General features: G+C 39.4%; 1 protein-coding gene across 1 annotated transcript in view; it reads left to right on the top strand.

Moving 5' to 3' along the window:
- The first annotated feature begins 3,159 nt into the window (after nt 1-3,159).
- The window catches only part of COX10 (COX10 homolog, cytochrome c oxidase assembly protein, heme A: farnesyltransferase (yeast)), a 140,008-nt gene continuing 118,217 nt past the window's right edge, over nt 3,160-24,950 (top strand). Inside the window, 3 exon segments of the mRNA NM_001133552.1 lie at nt 3,160-3,269; nt 8,063-8,196; nt 10,468-10,789. Of these exon segments, the coding sequence (NP_001127024.1) occupies nt 3,227-3,269; nt 8,063-8,196; nt 10,468-10,789 (499 nt within the window). The 5' untranslated portion in view covers nt 3,160-3,226.

Consider the following 24,950-nt stretch of genomic DNA (forward strand, 5'->3'; position numbering starts at 1 on the left):
TGTTCAAACTGTTTGGAAAGCTGTGGGTCAAACAGTTGTGATACTCTTTCAGTTACTTATCCAAAATCTATTCCCCGCTTCTTCCTTGGTTTAACATTAATTCGATTTGAGGCAGCAATATGGCTAGGTCCACAGTGATGAATTGAGACTGGCATAACGTAATCATTGCAACCCTGTTTTCAGCTTTCCTTGCTTCCCTTGCAGCTACTCATTGCCAAGTCAATGTATATGGCCATGGAACCCTCTTCATTCCAGAAGTATCTCCAAAGGATTACTTTTCTGGAGAGTATGATGGCCTAGGTTAACTTTACTATAAATAGTAGCTAGATAAGTGCATTTCCTGGCCAGTAAAGCCAGAATGTGTTATCTCTCAGGCATTTCTTCCATAAAACATTTACTCTAATTTTTTTTTTTTTTTTGGGACAGAGTCTTGCTTTGTCACCCAGGCTGGAGTGCAGGGGTGTGATCTCACCTTACTGCAACCTCTGCCTCCCGGGTTCAAGCAATTCTCCTGCCTCAGCCTCCAAAGTAGCTGGGATTACAGGCGCCCACCACCAAGGCCAGCTAAGTTTTGTATTTTCAGTAGAGACAGGGTTTCACCATGTTGGCCAGGATGGTCTCGAACCCCTGATCTCAGGTGATCTGCCCATCTTGGCCTCCCAAAGTGCTGGGATTACAGGCATGAGCCACCACGCCTGGCCTCTAATTTCTACAAATAAATAAAAACCTACGCATTCATTTGTGTACCTGACCTTACCTTGTGCCCATTTTTGGAAAAAAATTTAAAACAAAGGAAGTATCTGTTGGTCAAGAAGGTGCATGTCTATTAAACCCCTTGCCTATCATAAGCCTAGAGAACTTGGGAGTTAGTGAAATATAACATTCATGTTAATCAACCTTTTAGACATGGTTGTGTTGTGAAGTAAAAGCTGGAATCCAGTATTCTCAGTTCTGTGTATCATTATCACCAGTGGTGCTTTAAAGAGAAAATTACAGGTCTCTCTACATCTATCATACACCTCTTCAGATTCAATAGGTCTAGAGGTGGCTTAGACATCTATAATTTTTTAAAGTCCTACATTTGATTCTGATAGGCTGCCAAGGTGAAAAACACTAAGTTTTATAAATCACAGAAGCTATGACTCTTCAAGATGCTTAGGTGAGTAAGGCCTTATGGCATGGTGAAAATAACACTCTCACAGGTTTCAGGGACTCAGGTCTTGGTTCTGGCACTCAACAACTAGGTGACTTTGAGTGGATTACTTAAAACTCTTTGGGCCTTAATGTGCCAGACTTAGAGAGGATAACTTTTGCGCCAGGTTTAAACAACAAGTGTTTATAAAAGCACATGGAAAATTATAAAGAGTTCAAAAACTTTTAACATAGTACTTAATGCTATTTTCCTCTTTATGGAGTGTCCTTTCCCTTTCTTTTATGCTGTAAAAATCTTTTTTTTTTTTTTTACTTTAAGTTCTAGGGTACATGGGCACAACGTGCAGGTTTGTTATGTATGTATACATGTGCCATGTTGGTGTGCTGTACCCATTAACTCGTCATTTACATTAGGTATATCTCCTAATGCTATCCCTCCCCCCTCCCCCCATCCCTCGACAGGCTCCCGTGTGTGATGTTCCCCTTCCTGTGTCCAAGTGTTCTCATTGTGTGTGCTGTAAAAATCTTACTGTTCCTTCCAGAGCACTAAGTTTAGATCTCTGAAGCCTTCCTTAAACCAACTGCACAGAAATGTTACCTCATCAGGGTTTCTGCAGCACTTTGTATACTACCCCTATCACACTGACAGTGACAATCGACAACCTCTTGTCCCCTCATTGGTCTAGTGTAAGCTCCTACAGAATCGGGCCAGGGGGGTGTCTTAATCTCTTCAGAGTCCCCTGTGCCTAGCAATGTTAGTTGAGGTGAACCAAAACGGCTATCCTCTCATCATTGAAAACACAGAAAGAAATTGCCTTTTTAGAACCCAATTACCTATTTTTTGTCTTCTTTTTCAAAAGCAGAATCCTTTATTCAATCTACTTTTTATTTGTGGATCCCCAATCTGAAAAGAAGATTTAGGGGTTGGAGAATGCTGAGATCTGCCCCGGTAATCACAACACTTATGATAACACAGGTAATAATCAATTAGTGCCTGTACCTAGTAGGTGCCTGTCTACCCATGACACACAGTTATCTAATTCTCTCAACCACTTTTAAAAGATGTACTATTATTACCTCATTGTATTGCTAGACAACTGAGGTTCAGAGGACTTAGGTAATTTGCTCAAAGTCACAAGGCCAGAACTAGAATATGGATTTCACTCCAGAGCACCAAATCTGAACCTCTACATGCAATCTGGAGATATCTGGATGACTCTTCCTGTAGTGTGGCTCAGAAACAAGTAACCCGGAGTTCCTCTGGGCTCCCATTTGATAGAGACTATGGTAAAGTGTAATTGATCAGACGTGGAGGTGGAAGCATCGCCACGAGAACCATTTCCTCATGATGCTCCTGTCACTGGGAAGTGTCCTAATTTTAACTTTATTTTTATTAAAAAATTTTTTTTTGGAGACAGGGTCTCACTGTGTCGCCCAGGCTGCAGTGCAGTGGCCCAATCACTGCAGCCTCGACCTCCCAGGCTCGAGCTATCCTCCCGCCTCAGCCTCCTGAGTAGCTGAGACCACAGGCACGTGCCACCACACCTGGCTAATTTTACATTTTTTGTAGAGGCGGGGTCTCGCTTTGTTGCCCAGGCTGGTCTCGAGCTCCCAGGATCAAGCGATCCTCCCGCCTCGGTCTCCCTGAACACTGGGATTGCAGGTGTAAGCCACAGCGCCTGGCCGCTGTAACTTTAAATTGCCCGGGAGGACTCTGCAGCCCAGCCCTGCCCACCTCACCCGGTCACGGCAGGATGCCTGTCAACTTCTGGGAGCTGCAACGGCGGGCCGGCCAGTCGTCCGCGCGCGGCTTTTTCTTCAGGACAACTGAGGCACACCGTGCTTTGCGGTTCCCGGAAGTCCTTCAGGCCTCAGACCTGTCAGCCCGGCACACTCCAGCCGGTCCATTCCGATCACCTCCAGCCACCACGCTCTCCTTTCGGAGCCCGCCCGCCGGAAGTGACGGCCCGGAACTACTCTCACAGGGGGGCGGGGAAGGAAGATGGCGGCGCCCAGCGTCCCGTGAGGAGAGAGGACACGGGGATCCCGGAGAGCGGCCCCAGACTCGTTAATTATGGCCGCATCTCCGCACACTCTCTCCTCACGCCTCCTGACAGGTACTGTACCCGCCCTGGGCACGACCTTGGGGGAAATTCTTCTCTTATTGCCACGTGCGAGGCCGTGGTTCCGGCTGGCTGCAACCTTGGGGAGCCCTTGGCGAGGTTAGCCCGCCACCGGCCAACCAGAGGGGGAAATGACCTCTGGAGTAGCTTGGAGTGAAGAGGCCACGGAGCTAGGGTACAGTCTTGCACTGTGGCTTTGGTGGTCCACACCGCCTCCTCCATCCGACTTCTGCGGAAGAGCGGTGTCTTCGTGCTTCTTTAGGTTTTCAGATGGCGGAAGCTGGAGGGGAGGGCAGAGCAGGGTAGAACCTTGGGGTTCCACAGTCCTCCTTATCAGAGCCTCAGCTTCTAGCCACTGGCTTGCAATGACAAGGAAAGTACTTTGCTTCCACTCAGAAGCCTTGTTCCAATATAAAGGGTCATGATGACAACGGTGATGATAATGGCAGTTGCAGACAGCGGACTGTAGTCCCCATCAGACTTTTTTTCTTTGTACCGCCAGAGTGGTCTTTAATATCCTTTCACTCGAAGGAACTAGTGACAAACGTATATTGGAGCTGGAATGTTCTTCCTTGACTCTTTGTAATGGCTCATCTCAAATGTCACCTTTTCAGAGAGGCTTTTATAGAGACCACCCTATATAAACTAGGGCCCCCTACCTCTTTCTTTTCACATCATTCCGTTTATTTCTTTCATTATGGTTAGCACAGTCTATACTTGTTTATTTATATACTTGTTTATTATTTGTTTTTCCCAACTAGAATATAAACCTTGTGATGGCAGGGACAGTGTCCATCTCTGGTTTACCTCTGTGTTTCCAGTGCCCAGAACAGTACTTAGTGTACATTGTTTGCTCCCAATAGTTATTTGTGGATGGATGCAGTTTGTCCCCATGGAGATATTAAAGGGGACGTTGGGAATTGTCTTGCCCCCAGTATTTTAGATGATTAACTAATGGTAGTGTTAGGAATGTGATGCCGGTGGTGCATATTAGAGGCCAGATAAGAGAAAAGCCAGGGACTGCCTTTTGATCACATCCCAGAAAGTTTTTTCAGTTGTCACCTACCACACACAAGCTCTCTGCACCATCTGGTGATGTTGACACTGTGACTCCATGAAATTGCATTCTTCGTTCTTTTTCCTAGTTATTTTATGGTTCTCTTCTGGTCTGTGTGATCCCAGGGCAATTCATTTGACTTTTCTGGAATTGAGTTAACTCATCTATAAAATGACGTAATTGAAGTAGGTGATCTCAAAGGTCCTGTTTGGTTTGTAAAGTGGAGAGGTAGAACAGATGAAACAGGATTGGCTAGGGTCTGGTAATTGTTGAAGCTTGGGGATAAGTAATGGGGGTTCATGGTACTCTTCTGCTTTTACACATGGCTGTGATTTTCCATAATGAAAAGTTGTTGTTTGTTGTTTTTTAAAGTCCTGTGATTCTTTTTTGAATCACTTCTTTGTTACCTTCTACCATCCCTGACTGTGAATGTTCTTTGATCCTGATCCTGGGCACTCATTCTCAGAGAACTCACCCTTTTCTAGTGCTTGAAATATCTCCTCTGTATGGAGGTTTTTCCAGCATGCATCCTTCAGATTAGCTGTTTTTCTGCCTTTCCATTCTATATTGTCGGCTATAGGACAATTCTGCTTGACTACTGTGAATTCCCCAGTTCCAGTAGGTGGACTGCATATGGCCCACATGGTTTGTTGCTGCATCTGTCTTTGCAGTGGTGGTATGGAAGGAATTAATAGACAGCTTACTCCCTGAAGCTGTGAACATAATTGCCAAAAACTCTGCTAGTAAGTGGTCTGTATAACTTCCTGTGATCTACTTGGAAGATCTACTAAGAGAGCTTGATGGGGAAGCAGCACGGTGGGACGAGGTGGCAGAGAAGGTAAACTGGGACAGTGTTGGTGATCAAGGAGTATCATGCCTGATTTTGCTTCTAAAAGTTCTAAGTATTTTATAGCCATTTAAAAACTGTCATCACTGGCTGGGCACAGTGGCTTACACCTGTAATCCCAGAACTTTGGGAGGCCAAGGCAGGTGGATCACTTGAGGTCAGGAGTTCAAGACCAGCCTGGCCAACATGGTGAAATGCCCTCTCTACTAAAAATACAAAAAAAAAAAAAATTAGCCAAGTGCAATGGCATGCGCCTGAAATCCCAGTTACTCAGGAGGCTGAGGCAGGGGAATAGCTTGAACCCAGGAGGCAGAGGTTGTAGTGAGCCAAGATCATGCCACTGCACTCCAGCCTGGGTGACAGAGTGAGACTCCATCTCAAAAAAATAAAAAAATAAAAATAAAAAATGTCAGCATTTTTTAGCTACTTGTCTCCTTACCTAATTTTAAACATCCTAAAATCAGGAGCCAGTATTGATGGTGAATAATAGATATGGTCTTATGCTTCCAGAATTTTAATGTATCTGTTATAATCTTTGTGTATCTTCAAACTTAAATTTGTTTACACAAGGCTGAAATGTCTTTCAGTTTCTAGGCATTGATTCATAGAAATGTGACATGTTTCAACTAAATGAAATGTCAGTTTCCTAGCTGTTTTTTCTTCTTACTACCATTCTATAAAATCTCAGTTTGACCCACTTAATCTTTTTTTTTTCTTTTTTGAGATGGAGTTTTACTCTTGTTGTCCAGGCTGGAGTGCAATGGCGCAATCTCAGCTCAATGAAACCTCCGCCTCCCGGGTTCAAGCAATTCTCCTGCCTCAGCCTCCTGAGAAGCTGGGATTACAGGCGCATGCACCACCATGGCTGGCTAAGTTTTGTATTTTTAGTAGAGACAGGGTTTCACCATGTTGGCCAGGATGGTCTGGAACTCCTGACCTCAGGTGATCCGCCCACCTTGGCCTCCCAAGTAGCTGGAATTACAGGCAAGCGCCGCTATGCTTGATTAATTTTTTGTGTTTAGTACAGATGGGGTTTCATCATGTTGGTCAGGCTGGTCTCGAACTCCTGACCTCAGGTAATCCACCCACTTAATCATGAGAGTTATTTTCCAAGGTGGTTCCAAGGCAAACACATTTTCATGTTTATGGAAAACAAGCATGTCATAATTAACTCAGGTTTGAGACTATAATTTCTTTTTTTTTTTTTTTTTTTTTTGAGACAGAGTCTCGCTCTGTCACCCAGGCTGGAGTGCAGTGGTGCGATCTTGGCTCACTGCAAGCTCCGAGACTATAATTTCAGTGAAGAAGTGATTTATCTCCAGTCTAAGAAAATTGTGATGTATTTCTCGGGGTTGTGATAATTCTCCTTCCCATAGTCCAGGTGTGCTGTGTGGGCTCTCTAGTCATCAAACATTATTTCCTTATTATATAAAAGTGCTCTGCTAGCTGTTGTACAAAGGTGGTGAGTAAAGGAGAATTCTTGCCATCAAGGAACTAAAAAATTAGATGATGGGAACAATTTGCATGAAGAAGTCATACAACATGGCATAAAGTATAGAGTAGTTGAAAAAGAAAATTTGACAGAGTGGCGTGCAAACAAGGAAATGGTAGAAACAGATGAACAAATTGTGAAATGTGTGGTGTTTTTAGTGGAGGGTCATGGGCAATGTTGCTTTGGTGCGTTGTGTGAGTAATATGTATTCAGGGCTGCAGGAAGAAAACTGTTGCCTCTGGGAACGTGGATTGGAGAGGAAAGGAAGTATTGAAGGCAGGAGGACTGGCTTGAATGCTGCTGTCATTACCATAGTCCGAATGTAAGATGATAAATGTAAGATGATCAGTAAAAATGGAAAGAAGTGGACAGATCTGACCTATATTTCAGAGTAGATTGGACTTGATGATGGTTAGTTGATAACAGGAGTTCAAGATGTTCCTGAAGTCTTAAATAAGTAATGGTTTTATGTGCAATAGGGAACAGAGTAGTGATTGGTTGAGAATAAAACGCCCTTAAAGACATTTTGCAATCCATCCCTATCGAGATACCAAGAGAGGAGATGGAAATAGGCCTGATGACTCTAGAAATGGTTTGAAGATCAGAAATTATCCTATAATTACATTTGCTCAGGGACAATATTTAATGTTCAGAAAGAGGGAACATGACTACCTTAAGGTGGCATACATAGCAAGAATAGACACCATCTGCAACTGAGAAATAGAATGCAGAGAACCAGGAACACTTAGTGTCATGGAAGCCATTGGGAGAATCCGTAGTGTTGTATGGCTTGTCGGAGGCTTGAATAGGATGAGGACCAAGGCAGAGAAGCATTGGATTTGTTGATACTTGAGAGAAGTTTCAGTAGGATGACTAAAAGCCAAATTTAGATACAACAGAAATAGCTTGTTCCTAACTAGATTGATATAGTCATACTTTATTGAGAACTGTTTCTTCTTCCTTTTTGTTGTCTTACCCTACATAGTTAAAATATTAACCTGAAATCTATATATTTCAATTTATTGTCATTTATTAAGAAAAAATGTGCTTTTTATTTTCTACTTTTGAAAAATTGACTGAACGGGTTGTTTTATATTTTCTTAAAAAGATCTGTAGGTTGGTCATTTCAGCATTAAATGTAATAAAGCATAGTGATCCTGAAATGAAAATTTTCCCTGGCCCTTCTGAAGACCTGCACTGACTTAAACAATGAGTAGGGCTGGTAAATTGCATTTATTCACAAATCTGGATTAGATTATTTCAAAGCTCTGTCCCATCACACAGTGTAGCGCTTACCTTAGTGGCTGGCTTTGCTTTTGGGGAGGTGCAGTCATCATTTGATAAGAAGTATGAATCATTTAACCTTTCTTCCACTTCTCTCTCTATCATAGGTTGTGTAGGAGGCTGTGTCTGGTATCTTGAAAGAAGAACTATACAGGACTCCCCTCACAAGTTCTTACATCTTCTCAGGAATGTCAATAAGCAGTGGATTACATTTCAGCACTTTAGCTTCCTCAAACGCATGGTATGTTTAGAAGACCATTCTTACTCTGTTACTTTCTGCCTTTATTTTTCTCTGTTGAGAGAATTTCAGAAATTCCTATTTAATAAAAGTTTTAAGAAATACTGTTTGAAAAGAACTTTTATTTAGTGTCCTTAAATTTATCCAAATCTCTTGTTTTTATTAGTCTTAACCGAAACCAGAATAATTCTGGTGTTTGAGGTTAAAAGTATGATCCTGAACTTATTGATTAAGTTTAGAGAAAGACTGAAACTTGTGGCATATTTCGACCTGGCCAAAATTAGGAAAAGCTGAACTGTTGTGATACATCTTTTAAAATTCTTTGGAGTTCTGTGACTACATCAGTAATAGAGAAATAATTGCTTTAACAGTGTGACCCTCCCATTTTCTTAAATCAGCAGTACATTTAAAAGTCTTTTTTAACAGTTGCACTTCTGAGTAAATTCAAACAGTTCGACAGTTTTTATAATTTTCTAGCATTTTATAATAGGCATTGATAACATACATCAATCCAGGTTGACTCCATGAATTTGTGGGCAATATGGAACTTACTATTAATTGCCAGGAAGGCCATTTGCATTTTCTCAGATGGAAAAGGGTCATAGAGTCGCAAAATGATAGCTGAAAACTCATAGTGCCAGCCTGAAAGAATGGCAGACTTATAATTTAAAGTCCTATTTTACATTTCTCTCATCTTTAACTTAAAACTTTAAATTAAAATCTCAATAAAACTCGATATGTTGATAAGAGATTTAAATTTCTAGAAATGTTCAGGCTTTTTAAGTTGGGGGTCAAGGATAATGGTGGATATTTAGAGGAGAAATTCAAATATGTGTAATGCCCTTTTTTATGTAAATGGAACTCTTCATTCATGAGTTTATAATTCTTTATTAAGACTAATGTATGTAACTTCAAATCTCTGTGATGCAATGGAAAAGGCACTTAACTAGTTATCAGCATAGGTGGCTCCACTCCCAGGCCTACCTATGGCTGGTTGTTGGCTGTTGATATGTCAGTTTATTTCTGAGGCTTAGTTTCCTTATCTGTAAGTTAAAGAGAGAGAAAGAGAGATACTAATAATGATCTATCTTCTTTGACAACTGTTTAGAAGATTAAATGAGATATATATTATATAACACTGTAAAGTACTTCACAAATATTAGCAGTAGTTATTAATTTTGCTAGTAAGTGGTAGAGACTGACTCTACAGCCCACATTCTGTCTTCATCCTACCCTGCTATAAAATCATTCAGCCGGCCGGGCGCGGTGGCTCACGCCTGTAATCCCAGCACTTTGGGAGGCCGAGGTGGGTGGATCACGAGGTCAGGAGATCGAGACCATCCTGGCTAACATGGTGAAACCCTGTCTCTACTAAAAAGTAAAAAAAATTAGCCAGGCGTGGTGACAGGTGCCTGTAGTCCCAACTACTTGGGAGGCTGAGGCAGGAGAATGGCGTGAACCTGGGAGGCAGCGTTTGCAATGAGCTGAGATCGTGCCACTGGACTCCAGCCTGGGCAACAGAGCGAGACTCCATCTCAAAAAATAAAATAAAAAAAAATCATTCGGCCCTGGATTATGCCCTACCACTGAGCCCCTCCCTATGCTGTTTGCCTGAGAACATGGAAAGTCAACAGATTGACTTGGGCTCTTTTTTGTCTTTTTTTTTTTTTTTTGTGAGACGGGTCTCACTGTGTCGTTCAGGCTGGAGTACAACGATGCAATCACAGCTCAGTCTCCTAGGCTCAAACAATCCTGCCTTAGCCTCCCAAGTAGCTGGGACTGTGGGCATATGCCACCATGACCCACTAATTTTTTTTTTGTTTTTGTAGACATTCCCTATGTTGCCCAGGCTGGTCTCATACTCCTGGGCTTGAAGATCCTGGGATTACAGTCATGAGCCACTGTGCCCGGCTGGGCCCTTGATTATTGAAAACTTTTTTATTGTATTTGGAATGTTAAGCCTCTAGGGAAAATTCTGGAGGAGACGAATAACAAGTAAATTTATTTTTCTTTCAAGGAACATATATTTCTAGGCTTTTCTAAACTACAGAAATTGAAAACCATTACTGAGGCCTAAATTTTATTCTCTATATCTCTTAGTATAGTGATTTCCATATAGCACTCTATAAATACATGCTAAATTAACAGATATTAAAGCTGTGGGAAAAAGCTTTCAAATAATGTAAAAGCTGGACGGATTGAAGATGTTGCTAAACAACCATTTGAGAGCATTTGGGGCCTTGGTTTTATAGTAATGTGTGCTTTTTTGTTTAGTATGTCACACAGCTGAACAGAAGCCACAACCAGCAAGTAAGACCCAAGCCAGAACCAGTAGCATCTCCTTTCCTTGAAAAAACATCTTCAGGTCAAGCCAAAGCAGAAATATATGAGATGAGACCTCTTTCACCGCCCAGCCTATCTTTGTCCAGAAAGCCAAATGAAAAGGAATTGATAGAACTAGAGCCAGCCTCAGTAATTGAAGACTCAATAGATGTAGGGAAAGAGAGAAAAGAGGAAAAGCGGTGGAAAGAGATGAAGCTGCAAGTGTATGATTTGCCAGGAATTTTGGCTCGACTATCCAAAATCAAACTCACAGGTACTTTGTTTTTCTGATATACTTAGTTATTTGAAACTTGATTTTTAGTTAAACAAAAAGCTAATTTTATTTACCACTTGAAAAGAATAATTTGGAACTGCAGGTCCTGTGTTAGTATTTTTCCTCTCTTCAATTTAACTGGGATTTGAAATTAAATTTTCTGAATTCTATTTACACAGAATTGTAAATAGTATTGCATTGTAAGTATTGTACTAAAAATAGTCACCCTTTCCTTTGCAATTAAAGTTGAATGTTTATCCTGCTTATTTCCTTGTCTTTAGTGTTTTTACACCTACTGTAAAAATGCATAAGATAATACGTTTTGTCGACTTGAGTTCTGGAATGGGAAGAATTGCACTACTGGGCTTGATATGAATCCACAGTGACCACTGAGTCTCCCAGTTCACTTCTGTGTTTTGCTTCTTGTAGAGCCTCTGGGGTTGTCACAGGTCTGTGGGGATGTAGGGTGCATTTTTCCTGAAAGGAGATTTGGAACCAGATTCTGTTTTTTAACCTAATTCTAGCATCCTGTGCCAAATTATATTGCCATAATTAAGTGATTTGGTTGTCACAGTCACCCTGTAAGTCAGGCAGAGCATCATTATTATCCCATCATATAGCCAAACTTTGACCTAGCTTATTCTGGGCTAATCCTGTTTAGAAGGTATGTTCTGGGTCATGCTGCAACTTGGGGGAGACCTGGTTTATTCTTCTTAAATGAGAATAAAGAGACTGAATATAATGTATGAATAGTAAGAGTAAGCCAGGCCTCTTTGAGGACAGAAAGTGGTAAATAATGTTAGAGTCAGATGAAAAGATGAGACAGGGAGGCTTTTGAGAGCAGAGAAGGATCAGGGAAAGAGTGATTTTTTTTTTTTTTTTTTTTCTTTTAAAGAGACTTGAGCCTGAAATTCAAGGCAAAAGGAGGTAACTAGACAACTTCTCTCCTTAGTGACCAGCTTTACTTAAAGAAAGTTGTTTTTGAAGAAATGATAAATAGACACAGGGGGTTTGGTGAAGGAGCTAAAAAGTCTTAGTAAGACTTGCGTAATGTAACTCTAAAACAGTGAGATGAATTCTGTGTGATAAGCTTGAAAACACGTCTCAGTGGTTTATGGTCACTAAGCAACGAATCAGCATGTTTCTAAAGAAACTCTCTTTTGTCATTTACACAAGTGGCCTGAGTGTCATGCTGCTGACAAGTTAAGAATGACTATAGATAAGTTATGCTTATAAGGCTGCCACCCCAAAAATGAGGCCTCTCAGCCCCTAGGCATCAGATGTGGCCTCTGTCAACAGCAGGAGCTTCGTGTGTGCCATCACTTAGCACGCCACCCTGCAGATTAGCTCTCGTCTCTTATCGTCCCATTTCTGTCAGTTACAGCATTCTTCGCTTCCTTCAGAGGAGAAACCTTAGAATCAGTCTTCTTCGCTTTTTGCTCTCCACTCTCCCCTTCATCTTTAGTCTAATTTCTGTCACCAACAGATTCTTTTGTAAGGACTATGAGATTTGCTTTCCCATCCTCATTTCTGAAGCTGCCATCCTAGTTTAGGTTGGAAACATGGGAGGCTGTTGGTTTCTGCAGCAGCTCCTAACTGTTCTTTCTTTTGTTCTCCACCCCGCTTACCCTGCAGTTCATGCTGCCCAGGGTTGCCAAACTAACTTACCCAAAATATTGCTTTCAATTTTCCTAACTTATACGAGTCTATAGTTTCTCCATATTATCTTCTGTCTCAACCCTGCTTAGTGTTAAAGGATCACTGTAACCTGGAATGATCAAACTGTTCCTCAGAATCAACCTTTTTTCCCTTTCCCTGTCCCTCCACCCTACCATTGAGGCCAGTCCTTCTACCCCACCATACTTGTTCCCCTGCCTCCATGGGAAACTGGTCTGCCTGTCTTATATCCAGTCAGATCCTTTCAAGGCCTCTGTTAATCCTGCTCTTGGCCCCAGTCTCCCTTTTCAAAACTTGGAATATGGCTTTGAAGTCAAGCACACTTGAGTTCAGATCTTGGCTCTGACATTTACTAGCCAGTGAGACTTTGGGCAGTTCCTTAACTTTATTGAGATGATTTCCACATCTGTAAAGTAGCAATAATAATAGATCATTTAAGAATTAAATCAAATAATTAATGCATATAAAGCATCCAACAGCATGCTCGACACATGGGAGACACTGCAAGTTTCCAAATAAGTACAGGTAAACATTTGATTGTCTACTTAATGTGTATTATATTTCCCCTAAGGTTGTTTTTGCCTGTGGAGGGACTTGAAGTGAATGAATATTTACTCGGCAGGGAAGATGAGAAGGAGAATTTTAAGTAGAGGGAAGAGTCTTTGCAAAAGCAAAGGAGTCTCTGTTATCCTGGCACATTCAAAAAGCTGCATTGTGACTATGAGTAGCGATAGTATGACCTGAGTATCATATAGGAGAGGTGCTTATGAAGATTGAAGAGTTAGGCAGCGGTCATGTTGTCATATTGGCATGTATTTCAGGCTAAAGAGTTAGATCATAGCCGTGGAAAGTCCTGGAAGCTTCTTTGGAGGGATGTGATCACTTTGTGTTTTGTCTTATTTACCTTTTAAGTATTTTAAAATTTCTATTAAATTAGTATAGGCTTATTATAAAGAAGAATTCAAATAATACAGAAGCATATATTTTAAACTAAGAAAGTATCCTTTCCCACCATTCTAGATAAAAACCCCTGTGTGAAATGTCGCCTTCTCTATATAAACACATATGCAGGTAGAGCTATGGTTGTACATTTTCTTCAACAGAAATAGGATCATTTTATTTATATATATATATATATATATGTATGTATGTATGTATGTATGTATACACACACACACAGTTTTGCAACTTACCATTTTCTTATGACAGTATAGTTTTCACTGACAATATTCACTGCATACTATTCCATTGTATGGATCTGCCATTATTAACTAGTCTTCTGCAGGTAAACATTTGTGATATTTCCAGATTTTTTACTATTAAAAGCAACTCTGTTATTAACTTTTATGTATATGTCTTTGTATACTCATGTGAGTCTGCCTTTAGGATCAGTACTTAGAAATGTACTAGCTAGCTTTAAACATTTAAATCTTTGATGGAACAACAAATTTGTTTCTAAAAAGATAGTATAATTTATCCTTCCCCTCAACAGCATTTGGGAATTAGACTTTTTTTTTTTTTTTTTTTTTTTTTTTGAGACAGTCTTGCTCTGTCACCCAGGCTGGAGTCCAGTGGCGAGATCTCAGCTCACTGCAAGCTCCGCCTCCCGGGTTCACATCATTCTCCTTCCTTGTAGCTGGGACCACAGGCACCTGCCACCATGCCCGGCTAATTTTTTGTATTTTTAGTAGAGACGGAGTTTCACCATGTTAGCCAGGATGGTCTCGATCTCCTGACCTTGTGTTCCGCCCGCCTCGGCCTCCCAAAGTGCTGGATTACAGGCGTGAGCCACCGTACCCGGCCGGCATTTGGGACTTAGACTTTCTCTGTAGAGTCCACTCCTGCATAAGCAGTCTTTACCAGTTTTGCCAGTTTGATCATTGGAAAAGATTTTGTGTGCATTTTCATTATTTACATTTTGGTAAGGTTTAGCATCTTTTTTTCTATTTTGATCATTTGTGTTTTTTCTTCTGTTTTTTAGCTCTTATATCCTTGGTCATTCCTTATTGACTTTTTAGAATTCTTTGTAAATAAATTAGCATTTTATACATCATATTCATTACAAATATTTTTTCTCATTTTGTCGTTTTCTTTTTTTGTGGTATTTTGTTGTTTTGTTTTGTTTTATTTTGCCCCATGGAGATTTTTGACTTTTGTGTATTTTTTTTTTCATGCCTAGAAAGGTTTCATCACCCTGTGGTTACAAAAACATTCACTCATGTTTTCTTCTGATGCTTTTATATTTTTGCATATTCTCTAATGCTTTGAAACCATCTGGATTATATTTCAGTGGAAGGAATAGGCTTGATTAAGAAAACTGCTGTGGTAGTACTATAGAGCAAGGATCACCTGTTTTTGTAAATGAAGTTTTATTGGAACACAACCACGCCCACTTGTTCTGAGCATATATCATGCCACAGTGACAGAGTTAATTGCAACAGAAACCTTCTGGCCTGGGAAACCTGAAATGTTTACTGTCTGGCGTTTACAGAAAAAGTTTGCTGACCGTCTATCGGAGAGCACAGACTAGTGAGAGGCGAGAATGATGGCAGACAAATAGTGGTGGTCAACTGAGAAACAACCTGGGCCTGAACTGAGGCTGTGGTGGGGAAAGAGAACAAGGGAGAGAGAGAGAGAGATAGATATGTGGTGAGAAACATTAAGGAAATCGAATGAGTAGGACCTTAGCTAGATGAAGTGGATTGCTAAGGAGACATAAAATAAGAGCTGAGAGTGCGGAGCTGCAGTGAGTTTGAATACCTTGAGGTGAAGCAGGTATTTTCCAGCTCTGTGGGCCCTTTTGTCATTTATTATTCTAGGCTCTATCCTGTTCTCTGAGAGTCAGATTCTAGAGTCAGATTCCCTGCATTCAAATCCTGGCTTTGGCTAGCTGACTGACCTTGTGCAAGTTTTATAATCTCGCCGGCCTCAGTTTACCCATCTGTAAACTAGGGATAATAATAGTACTTCCTTCATAGGGTGGTTCTGAATAATAAGTGAGTTAACATTTGCAAATGACATACAAGTGCCTAGTACATGTCAAAAGCTATACACATCTTTCTTAAAAAATAAATTTAATACCTGGCTGCCCCCACTGGCATTTGGATTTGCTGCCCCTGCTGTAGACACAATTACGGGCTTCTGGAATGAAAAACTAGATGAATGGTGGTGTTGAGACTTAAAAGTGTAAATATGGAAGAAAGAAAAGGTTTAAAGAAAACATGATGAGTTCAATTTTGGACAAGTGGAATTTGAGTTGCTACTGGCATATCCAGGTGGAGAGGCCCAGTGGGGCAGGGGGCTGTGAAAGGCAAGAGCTCAGAGAGAACATTAGGCTGGAAGAACCAGTGGTCTTCAGCATGGAGCTGGCAGTGAGGTCACGGTAGTACATGATGTTACCAAGGATCAGTGTGTAGAGTGACCATGCTGATGGTCACCAGAACTTTGGGGTATATCCCCTTTTAAGGATTGGGTAAGGTATAAAAGGGACCCGGCAAGGAAATAAATGGTCAGAGGGAGGAAGACCGGAAAAGACCCTGTCACAGAAGCCAGAAGAATAGAACCTGTTCATAAAGGGAAGTGATCTGGACCGGATGTCAAATGCTGGAGGTCTCCTGAGAAGCCTGGCTGGTGAGAGTTATTTTATTTGCCAGTTAGGAAGTCAGTGTCGACTAGTTGCTAAATCAGAGAATAGTGATTGCTGTGTCTTCTTAGACTCTTAAATGAGCTGCTTTAAATAATTCATTTTAAAATAATTTTAAATTTATTATAATGCTTGTTTCATTAGGAACAAAGGCAAATAGGATAACTAGTTTAAGATCAACTGTTTTCTTGGCCACATCTTCCATTCCTTCATACTGGCTATTGTTGTATTATTTCTCCCTTTATGTAGCTTATATGGTTATATATCTGAATTGTCATTCCAGATGCAGGGTTTGATATCTAAAACATAGTATCTGAAATCTCAAGAAATTAATTAATTAATTATTTAATAGTGCCTACTGTGATGTATAGTATACATGAACTCATTGGCTTCCAAATGTCAGCATGGTAATGTGCCGTCATGGTGTGCTTGTTAAAACACTGATTCCTGGCCACTGTTTCCAGTGATTCAGATCCCCTAGGGCTGGGACAGGACTCAGAGATCTGCATGTTTGATGAGGACACCAGATGATTCTGATGCAGGTGGTCCTAGACCACACTTCGAGAAAGCGAAGTAGGTGTTAGGTAGGCAGCGAGTACTAGTCCCAGACCGAGTGGTCTGACTGGATGTAGAGAGAACTCACCTAGTGAGAGCCAGCGGAGCTGGTCGCTACCACTGGCAGCAGGAAAAGCCGACTGGGCAAAATCTGGACCACACGAGAGAGGCATGCAAAACAAGATGGGTGCACCACAGAAAAGGGGAGCAGCCTCACCTTACACACACAGATGGAAAGGTCCCAGGGCAGTAAATTTCCCTTGTATTGTTTTATATATTCCACGCCCCAGGTTTCTGGATGAACTAATTGAATTAAAGTCATTTCCTTCTGCTTATTCCATTTAAAGAAGCAGCACCCTTTGGGTGACCCCCACCCTCTTATCTGACCTTTTACCTCTCTATTTAGTTTATTACTTGAAGTCACATGTGTCTTGGAGTCAGCAGGATTTTTTATTTAAGAAAATACCTGATATCTGTCAATTGATTTCTTTTGGACTCTTAACATCTCACACGATTCATTTATAGCTAATGATAGCCGAGGCAGAAATATCTGAGAGTCAGCGATCACTTTCATAGAACTAGCCTTTCTTTCTTTCCCTTCTTTTGTTTATAGCTATAATATACGGAGGATAATTAACTGTAGAATAAGTGAAGGGCCAGATAGTGCTCATACTTATATTTCATCTGTGGGATAGTGGGTAGCAGCAGCCTGATGCCTTGGCATTTAGGGCAGGATATGAGCCAAACGTTTGCTGGTGCTAATGCCATTTAAAGATTTTTTTTTTTTTTTTAAATGAAGGGAAGTAAGAGTGAGATTATAAAAAAGGAATAATGTGTCTCCCTTGAGTTTCTCTTGCCAACTGAGCTATTTACAATATGTTTTTGGAGTTTTTTGCATGGACCACACTGGGGTAAAGAAATTTTATTTGGATTAGGATCATAAGAGGCTTTGGTGACTCAACTGAGTTTATACTTAATATAGGTCAGTAAAAAGCAGAACTTTTTTCCTGAGTAACATCTGTGCTGAAAAGCTGCAACATGTTTTTTGAGACCAGAACACTGAAATAGATTATTTATTGGAACCAATAGATTATGCTGTTGATGGAACTGATATGAAGTATGGTCTATCAGTGTATAAATTTTTTTCTCCTAGAGCCTAGAATGCTGTTTTTTATTAAAAGAAAAAAGCAGAAATGGAGGATACACGTTCATTTTAGATCGCTTGTATAGTTTAAGAAGTCAACTTACTGTAATCTTCAGTTATTAAATATTTGTATTAAGGGGTTTTTTAGCATTCACCGAATATGAATTGAGTGAATTACTGTGATTTCTTGAATTTTACTTTATTTTTTGAAGTAAGTACCTTAATAATGATATACTTACTAAATGTTATAGTATTATTGTTAATTATGTGACTAGTATTTATTTTTAGAAAAAATAGAAAATACAGATAAGCAAAAACAGAAGATTGAAATCCTCCTGTAATTTCACTATCTCAAAATAAAACCTTTTTGAATATTTTGGTATATTCTCTTCCAGAAATTTTTTCTATGCATCTCATATATTTTTGCTTTATAAACAAATATACGATCGTAGTGTAAATGCCTTCTGTGATTGAAAAAAATTAATATTCTGCTTACGTCTTTTTGTGTATCAACATGTTTACCCCGTTTTTAGTGACTTTTAAAATGTAAAAGTATCGTTTTCTTAAAACGCAAACACATACAGAAAGTCCGTTCAGGCCATGCAATAACCAAACTTTTTATTTTTTTTTGAGAAAAAGTTTCGCTCTTCTCACCCAGTCTGGAGTGCAATGGCATGATCTCGGCTCACTGCAACTTCCGCCTCCCGGGTTCAAGCCATTCTCTTGCCTCAGCCTCCTGAGTAGCTGGGATTATAGGTGCCTGCCACCACGCCCAGCTAATCTTTGTATTTTTAATAGAGACAGGGTTTCACCATGTTGGCCAGGCTGGTCTTGAACTCCTGACCTCAGGTGATCCACCTGCCTCAGCCTCCCAAAGTGCTGGGATTATAGGCATGAGTCACCGCACCTGGCCAATAAGCAGGCTCTTTGCATACAGTTTTTTAGCCTTTATCTGTTCATAGCCTGTGTTTTAATGTTAGCAGTATAGCCTCTGGAGTCAGACTGGCTGGGTTGGAATCCCTGGTCTACAATTTATTGGCTTTGTGGTTACAGGCACATTTTTTTTCAAGTCTCTAAGCCTTGGTTTACTTGTCTGTAAAATGGGGATAGTCCTCCCTGAAAGGATTATTGTGATGATTATAAGCAATAATGTAAGCAAATGATTCACTGCCATATTCAGTAAATGTTGAAGAAAGGTTAGTTATTATTACATTAGTACATAGATAGTTTCTATTTTGTTTTATAAAAATGAGGTTATATTACATGTTTTGTTTAGTTATTTGCTTTCTTCCCTAATTGGTATATCTTCCTCATACTTCCTCATCAATACAGTTAAATCTACCTTCTTTTTTTAAAGGTTGATAGTATTCCATAGTATAGATATATTTGGTTTATTGAACCGTTTCCTTGTTAATGGACATTTAAGTAGTCTCTTACTTCTTGCTATTAAAAATAAAGATTTGTAATATCATTTAACATATATCCTTTTACATATTTTTTTCTCAAAGTTAGCTGTATAGAAGTATACCTTTATTTTTGTTGGGTATATAGCATGCCATTGCATAGTTATACCATAATTTATTTATTTATTTCTCCTGTTTTAGGTGTTTTTTATTTTATTATCCTTATTATAGATAGTACTATAATAAATAAGCTAAATCTATAATGATTTTCTGAGGATAAATGTATAGAAGTGGCCTTGTTAGATCAAAAGGTATGCATGGTTTTAAAGCTTTCAGTTTTCATTAACAGATTCCCTTCAAGAAAAGTTGTACCAATTTATGCTAGCCACCTCACCATTTCTTCACCAGTGAATGCTTGATGATAATGTATTCTTCTGAATAACTCTGTCAATTCAATGTGTGAAAGTAGCACTTAAGTTTTTAATTTTGTACTTAATTCTGATGAGGTTTTATATTTGTCATATGCTGAGTGGTGATTTGTATTGCTTTGTTGATGGCCTGTTTGTCTCCCAGCCTTCTCTTCTCTGTTTGTCTTTGTTTATTGTTTGTAAGGATTCTTTATATATTTAAGATTTGATCTCATTATATATGTCTGTCACAAATGTCTTATGTTGTTTGTGTCTTGTTTTCATGTGCAAAAGTGAATTTTATGTAACCAAAGGTATTTTCTTATGAGTTTCCGGTTTTTATTCCATGCTTAGACTTTCCCACATGAAGATTTTGTAAATACAGTATTTATCTGCATTGTTAATATTATATTTTTATGATTTTATATTTTATAATAAAATTTATTATTGATAAGAAATGTAGTTTGGTCAGTGGTATAAGATAGAGATATTGCCAGTTTTTAGTAAATCATTAACCAGTGTTTGAATGTTCTATTCACAAAGAATTTGTGAAGCTCTGTGCCTGGAATAAATACCTCAATTCTGCTGATGTCTTAATTGGGATTTCAATGTTTATTCGGGGATGAATTGAGAACCTTACTTTTACATCATCTTCATTTATACAAGTCTTCTTTTATGCCTCTTGAGTTTTATAGTTTTACTTAAATAGATCAGTACATGTATTGATAAATGATTTTGGAAGTATTTAAAAGTTTTTTTTCAGTTGATTATTTCTTGAGTTTTTCAGGAATACAGTCAAATAATGATTAAGTTTATCTCCTTTTTCATGTTTATGCTAATTATTTCATTTTCTGGTAATTGCCTCTTTGTTTAGTTATTTGCTTTCTTCCCTAATTGGTATATCTTCCTCATACTTCCTCATCAATACAATTAAATCTACCTTCTTTTTTTAGAGGTTGATAGTATTCCATAATATAGATATATAGAGATACTCTTTCTACTTGCTTTCTTCATTATAATTTTCCGCTTCATTCTGAAGGGTCTTCTGAAATGTGTTATGTAGAGTGCTGACTTGATTTTTTGCCATCTGCTTTTTATTACATCTCATGACTTTTAACATTCTGCTATGGCAGTTTTTGTTTCTTGTACTACTTTTCTTAACCTTCTTTGTTTCATGGGGTTTGCTTTTTTCTAGAGTGTACAAATTTACTTTTTCTGTTCATTCAGCTGATGTTTGTTGAGCATCTATTATGTTCCAAGTATCCACTTCTGAGTGTTGTGGACAGAATAAGGTGCAGGTGGCTGACACAGTCTCTGTCCTCATAGGTCTTACTCTTCAGGAGGAGTTTATAGTCTAGTGGGTCTGTGGTACATCTTTTTCAAAATATATTCAGCCTCTTATTCTTCCATCTACTTTTTTTTCTTTTATACCGTAGAGTCTTTTTTAATGAGTCGCATATTGATTCATTTTACCTCTCTGTATCTTTCTCCATTCCGGAAAGAAGACAACACTATCCAGACAGTAGTTACACCCCAAATGAATGTAAGCTCCATGGGGTGGGGCATTTTGTCTGTTTCCACTGTTCTGTCTTCTATACCTACAGCAGTGCCTGGCACAAAGTAAGCACTCATTATGTGTCGGTTGAACGGATGCAGGGTTGGATTTTTATTCATCACCTAACAGTTTCACTTGTTGGAGTTCGCTCTCATTGTAAGTGAGAGGAACCAAGGCTATCAGTTTGCATTTACTGATTTAGCAGTTCTGTGGCCTGATGGAGGCCAGGAGGGCACAACAAATGAGGGAACTTTTTCTCTGAAAGGTTTTTTTTTTTAAACCATGTTTCTGAAACCACAGGGCCAATGTCCTGTTTCCCAAATCTGGTTTTTAGTGTCATCTGCTTCTCCTCTCTGCATATGGTATGTCTGTGTCCAGCCTCTTCTCTGGTGCTGTGGCCTGCTGAGTTGGAAGAATACCACAGTGTGCCAAAGTATGGTGGCAATGGGTGGCTTGCTACACTGTGTGAAGCCATCAGAAAAGTGTTCTGCCTCGTCCCAGTGAGAATTATGTCAAGGTGAGGCCCTGCTTTCTCATTTTGGCATGACCCTCTACCCCTTTCGGTCCCTCTAGCTGTGATGTAGCTGCCTCTAAGCTCTCCTGCACTGTGGTGACAAAGGGACTTTCTGGGGAGTGGGCTTATCTGGCCATGGCTCACCTTGGCTTCTGTCCTTGCTCCTCACCAGGAAGGAATAATGAGTATGGTTAGAATAGGCTTGATTTCCCATATTTATTTCCCATATTTATACATTCCTTATTAGTAGCTATTTATGTAGTGTATTTTTTTGCTATTTAAATAATGAATGTAGTGACCCAGTCCTCAGTAACTGTCTTCAATTTAGTCTCATCTGTGCTATATTTAACAAATGCTTCTTGAGGTTTTTAGTATCCTGTCTTTACCTAATTTATTGCTGCTGCAGATTTTTCTTCAATTTTCATTTTTATTCCATCATTTCAGTTGGTTTCTGTGGGGCTGGGGCTCTACAAATGCTTTAGCCAATGTTCCAATTTAGACCAAAAAAAAAAAAATTTAGCTGGGCTACTCTGTTTTCTTATGATTTATTTGTTAAGATGGGATTTAATTGCCTTAAGTTCAATTTGATTTTAATTGAACTGATTGTAAGTATAAGATGCTGTGGTAGATGCTAGGGGAAGGTAAAGATAAATTTCGTAAGAGTGATAATCACTCTCAAAATACATTGAGAACTTTAAAGAGGAAGAAAAAAACTGAGTTGAGAATTGGCTCAACATCACATAAGTGAAAATTTGAAAAACAATGACTTAAACAAGTAAAGGGTTTATTATTTCATGTGTCAAGGATTCTGAGGTTAGGAGTCTGGAGCTGGTGCTTAAGGATGTTGCCAACATACCTGGTACCTTCTTTGTCTGTTATCATTAGCTTGTGGTTTTTGTCCTCAGGACCATGAGATGACTTCCCTACCGTCATCATCATATTGTATTCTGCGCAGAAAGAAGAAATGAGAAGGAAATGTGGAAAGGCAGAAACCTCCTTATAAGACTGCCTCTTAATTTGGGAGGGAAAGTTCTTGATAGGAACTTATTATGTCTCATTGGCCAGAAGTGTGCAACGTGGCTACCTCCAGCTGCAAGGGAGGTTTTAAAGTATGGCATAATTCTTACATCTATCATTTTAAAAGCCCGAATATCTTAAATTCAGCCTAGTCAACTCTGACAGTAGCCAGCTTCTCTGTCCTGATAGCCCTCACTGGGCTCTCTCATTATGCAGTACATCCGCTTCTTGGAGGAGGACATGAAGCTGCCTGCCTCTTCCCTACCCAGTTTTTCCAAAGAAAAGTAAAATACCACTCTTTAGTCTGCTCTGTGACTACCACCACATATGTGTGCTTCAAATGCAGTATATTTAAATGAAGACTGACTTGCCAGCTTGGCATTTACTTTTCCATTAGTGGTTGTGGATGTGTACTGATCTGGCAGCAGTTTCTCCCTGTCATCTTGATAATCAAATACACATTTGGGGACTCCTGGTTTGGGTTGGGTTGTATGTAGTAAATACTGGACTGTCCAACAGAGCTAGCCCAAGTGTACGTCTTCATGAAAAAGTGTAGGTAGATGATGGAACTTCAGCTAAACCAGAAAGCAAACCAGGTGGCAAAGCTGTTAGTGAATGTTGAAGAAGTTGAAGAACACTGTAAGCTTTCCTCTCTCTCACTTCTTGTTGCATTCCAACAGTTGTTGAAGGCTTTGCCTTCTTGCTCAGTTTTCTTCTTTATCCAAGATTCTACCATCAACCTAGAAAACTTCACTATTTTTAGGAGTTCTCAAACTTCATATGCCTTCTGAGATGCTTGTTATAATGCAAATGTGTAGCCATCACTTCCATAAATTCCTTCACTCTGGGTCTGGGGTAGGGTCTAGAATTGTGTATTTTAATGGTTCCCATAGCATACTTTGAGACACACTCTTCTAATCTGTAGAACCGATTCAACACTCTCTCTCCTAGCTCTTCTTTACTATCAGCACACTGCCTTGCTTCCCATTACTCACAAGAATATGTTTATTTCCCTTTAAGGGAGACCTCTGCAACTTACAGCTAACCTAGTCTATCTGAATTCTTACCTTTTTTTGCTTTTTCTCTCCTCTGCCTGTTCTCCCCTTGTCCCCTTCAGTGGATGGCACTTTCAGCCTGACACCTGGGGTCCTCTTAGATTCTGCAAGTCCAAGCAGATCTCCCTCTATCTACTATGTGGAGAGAATGTTATCTGAATCACTCGAGGGAAGCAAATGATTGCCTTTCAACCTGCAGGTCAGACTTGCCTGGGTGCTTAATAATCATTTTGAGTTTTATGAAGGGCTTGGTTTTTACTTCAAAGTAAAAGCATTGTAGCATCTTATTTATTAAGATTAAGGAATGAAACGCTTAAGATAAATGAATTTTAAAAGAATGTTACAAGATTGTCTCTTATACTAAGAAAGTTTTTGCTCAACTGTTTATTTTGGAAAACTTTTCCAAAATGTATATAAAGTTTTAAATTTACTAGTAGCTTTAAAAAGTATATTAAATAAGAAAGAAGAATAGTAAACTTGACAATTAAGAATAAAAAGAAGAATGCTGCATGTCAGTGAGCTTTTACAAGGATGCAGAGATGCATTTTTGTTCATAGTTACTCTGAGATATTTTATCTGTAGATGGAGAGTGACTATTTGGAGCATTCTCTCCGCCTGTGGATTTTGTGCCTTCTGTTCTTTCTGTCTCAAACATGTATACCTCACCATCCTACGTGTTTGCCAGGTTAACTCCTTTTTATCCTTCAGTCTTCAACTTTGACATAACTTTTGGGAAGTCTTCTGGGTTTGGAGGTCCTTCTATGTTCAGAGTTCCTCACCTGCTGAATCACTGTTACCTTGTGTTATAATTAATGCCTGTTGACTTTTCTGAATCTTTATCAGGGTGAAAGCCCCAAGAAGGCCGGGACAACATCTGTCTTGTTGACTATTACATTTCCATTGCCCAGCGCAGTGCCTTGCAAATAATAGGTGCCCAAAAAATAGTAGCTCAATGGAGAAAAGAAGTGTAGCGAACTAGCTTGCCACCATTTGTAGAATTTTGAACAGCTTAGCCTTTTAATTACAAATAATTATTTTACTGTACTATAGTAGTTTAGTGGTTAGTGATGACAGAAAGCATTGTGTCTAAACTGTTAGGCAGCTGTGCATTTATAGTTATTTGGTCTGCTTTTCAGTGTCTCTTTCAACTGCTGTCATTGTGTCTTGAAGTTTTTAGTTTGTTAACGCAAT

The sequence above is a fragment of the Pongo abelii genome, chromosome 19 (assembly GCF_028885655.2).
Source record: "Pongo abelii isolate AG06213 chromosome 19, NHGRI_mPonAbe1-v2.0_pri, whole genome shotgun sequence".
Taxonomy (NCBI): Eukaryota; Metazoa; Chordata; class Mammalia; order Primates; family Hominidae; genus Pongo; species Pongo abelii.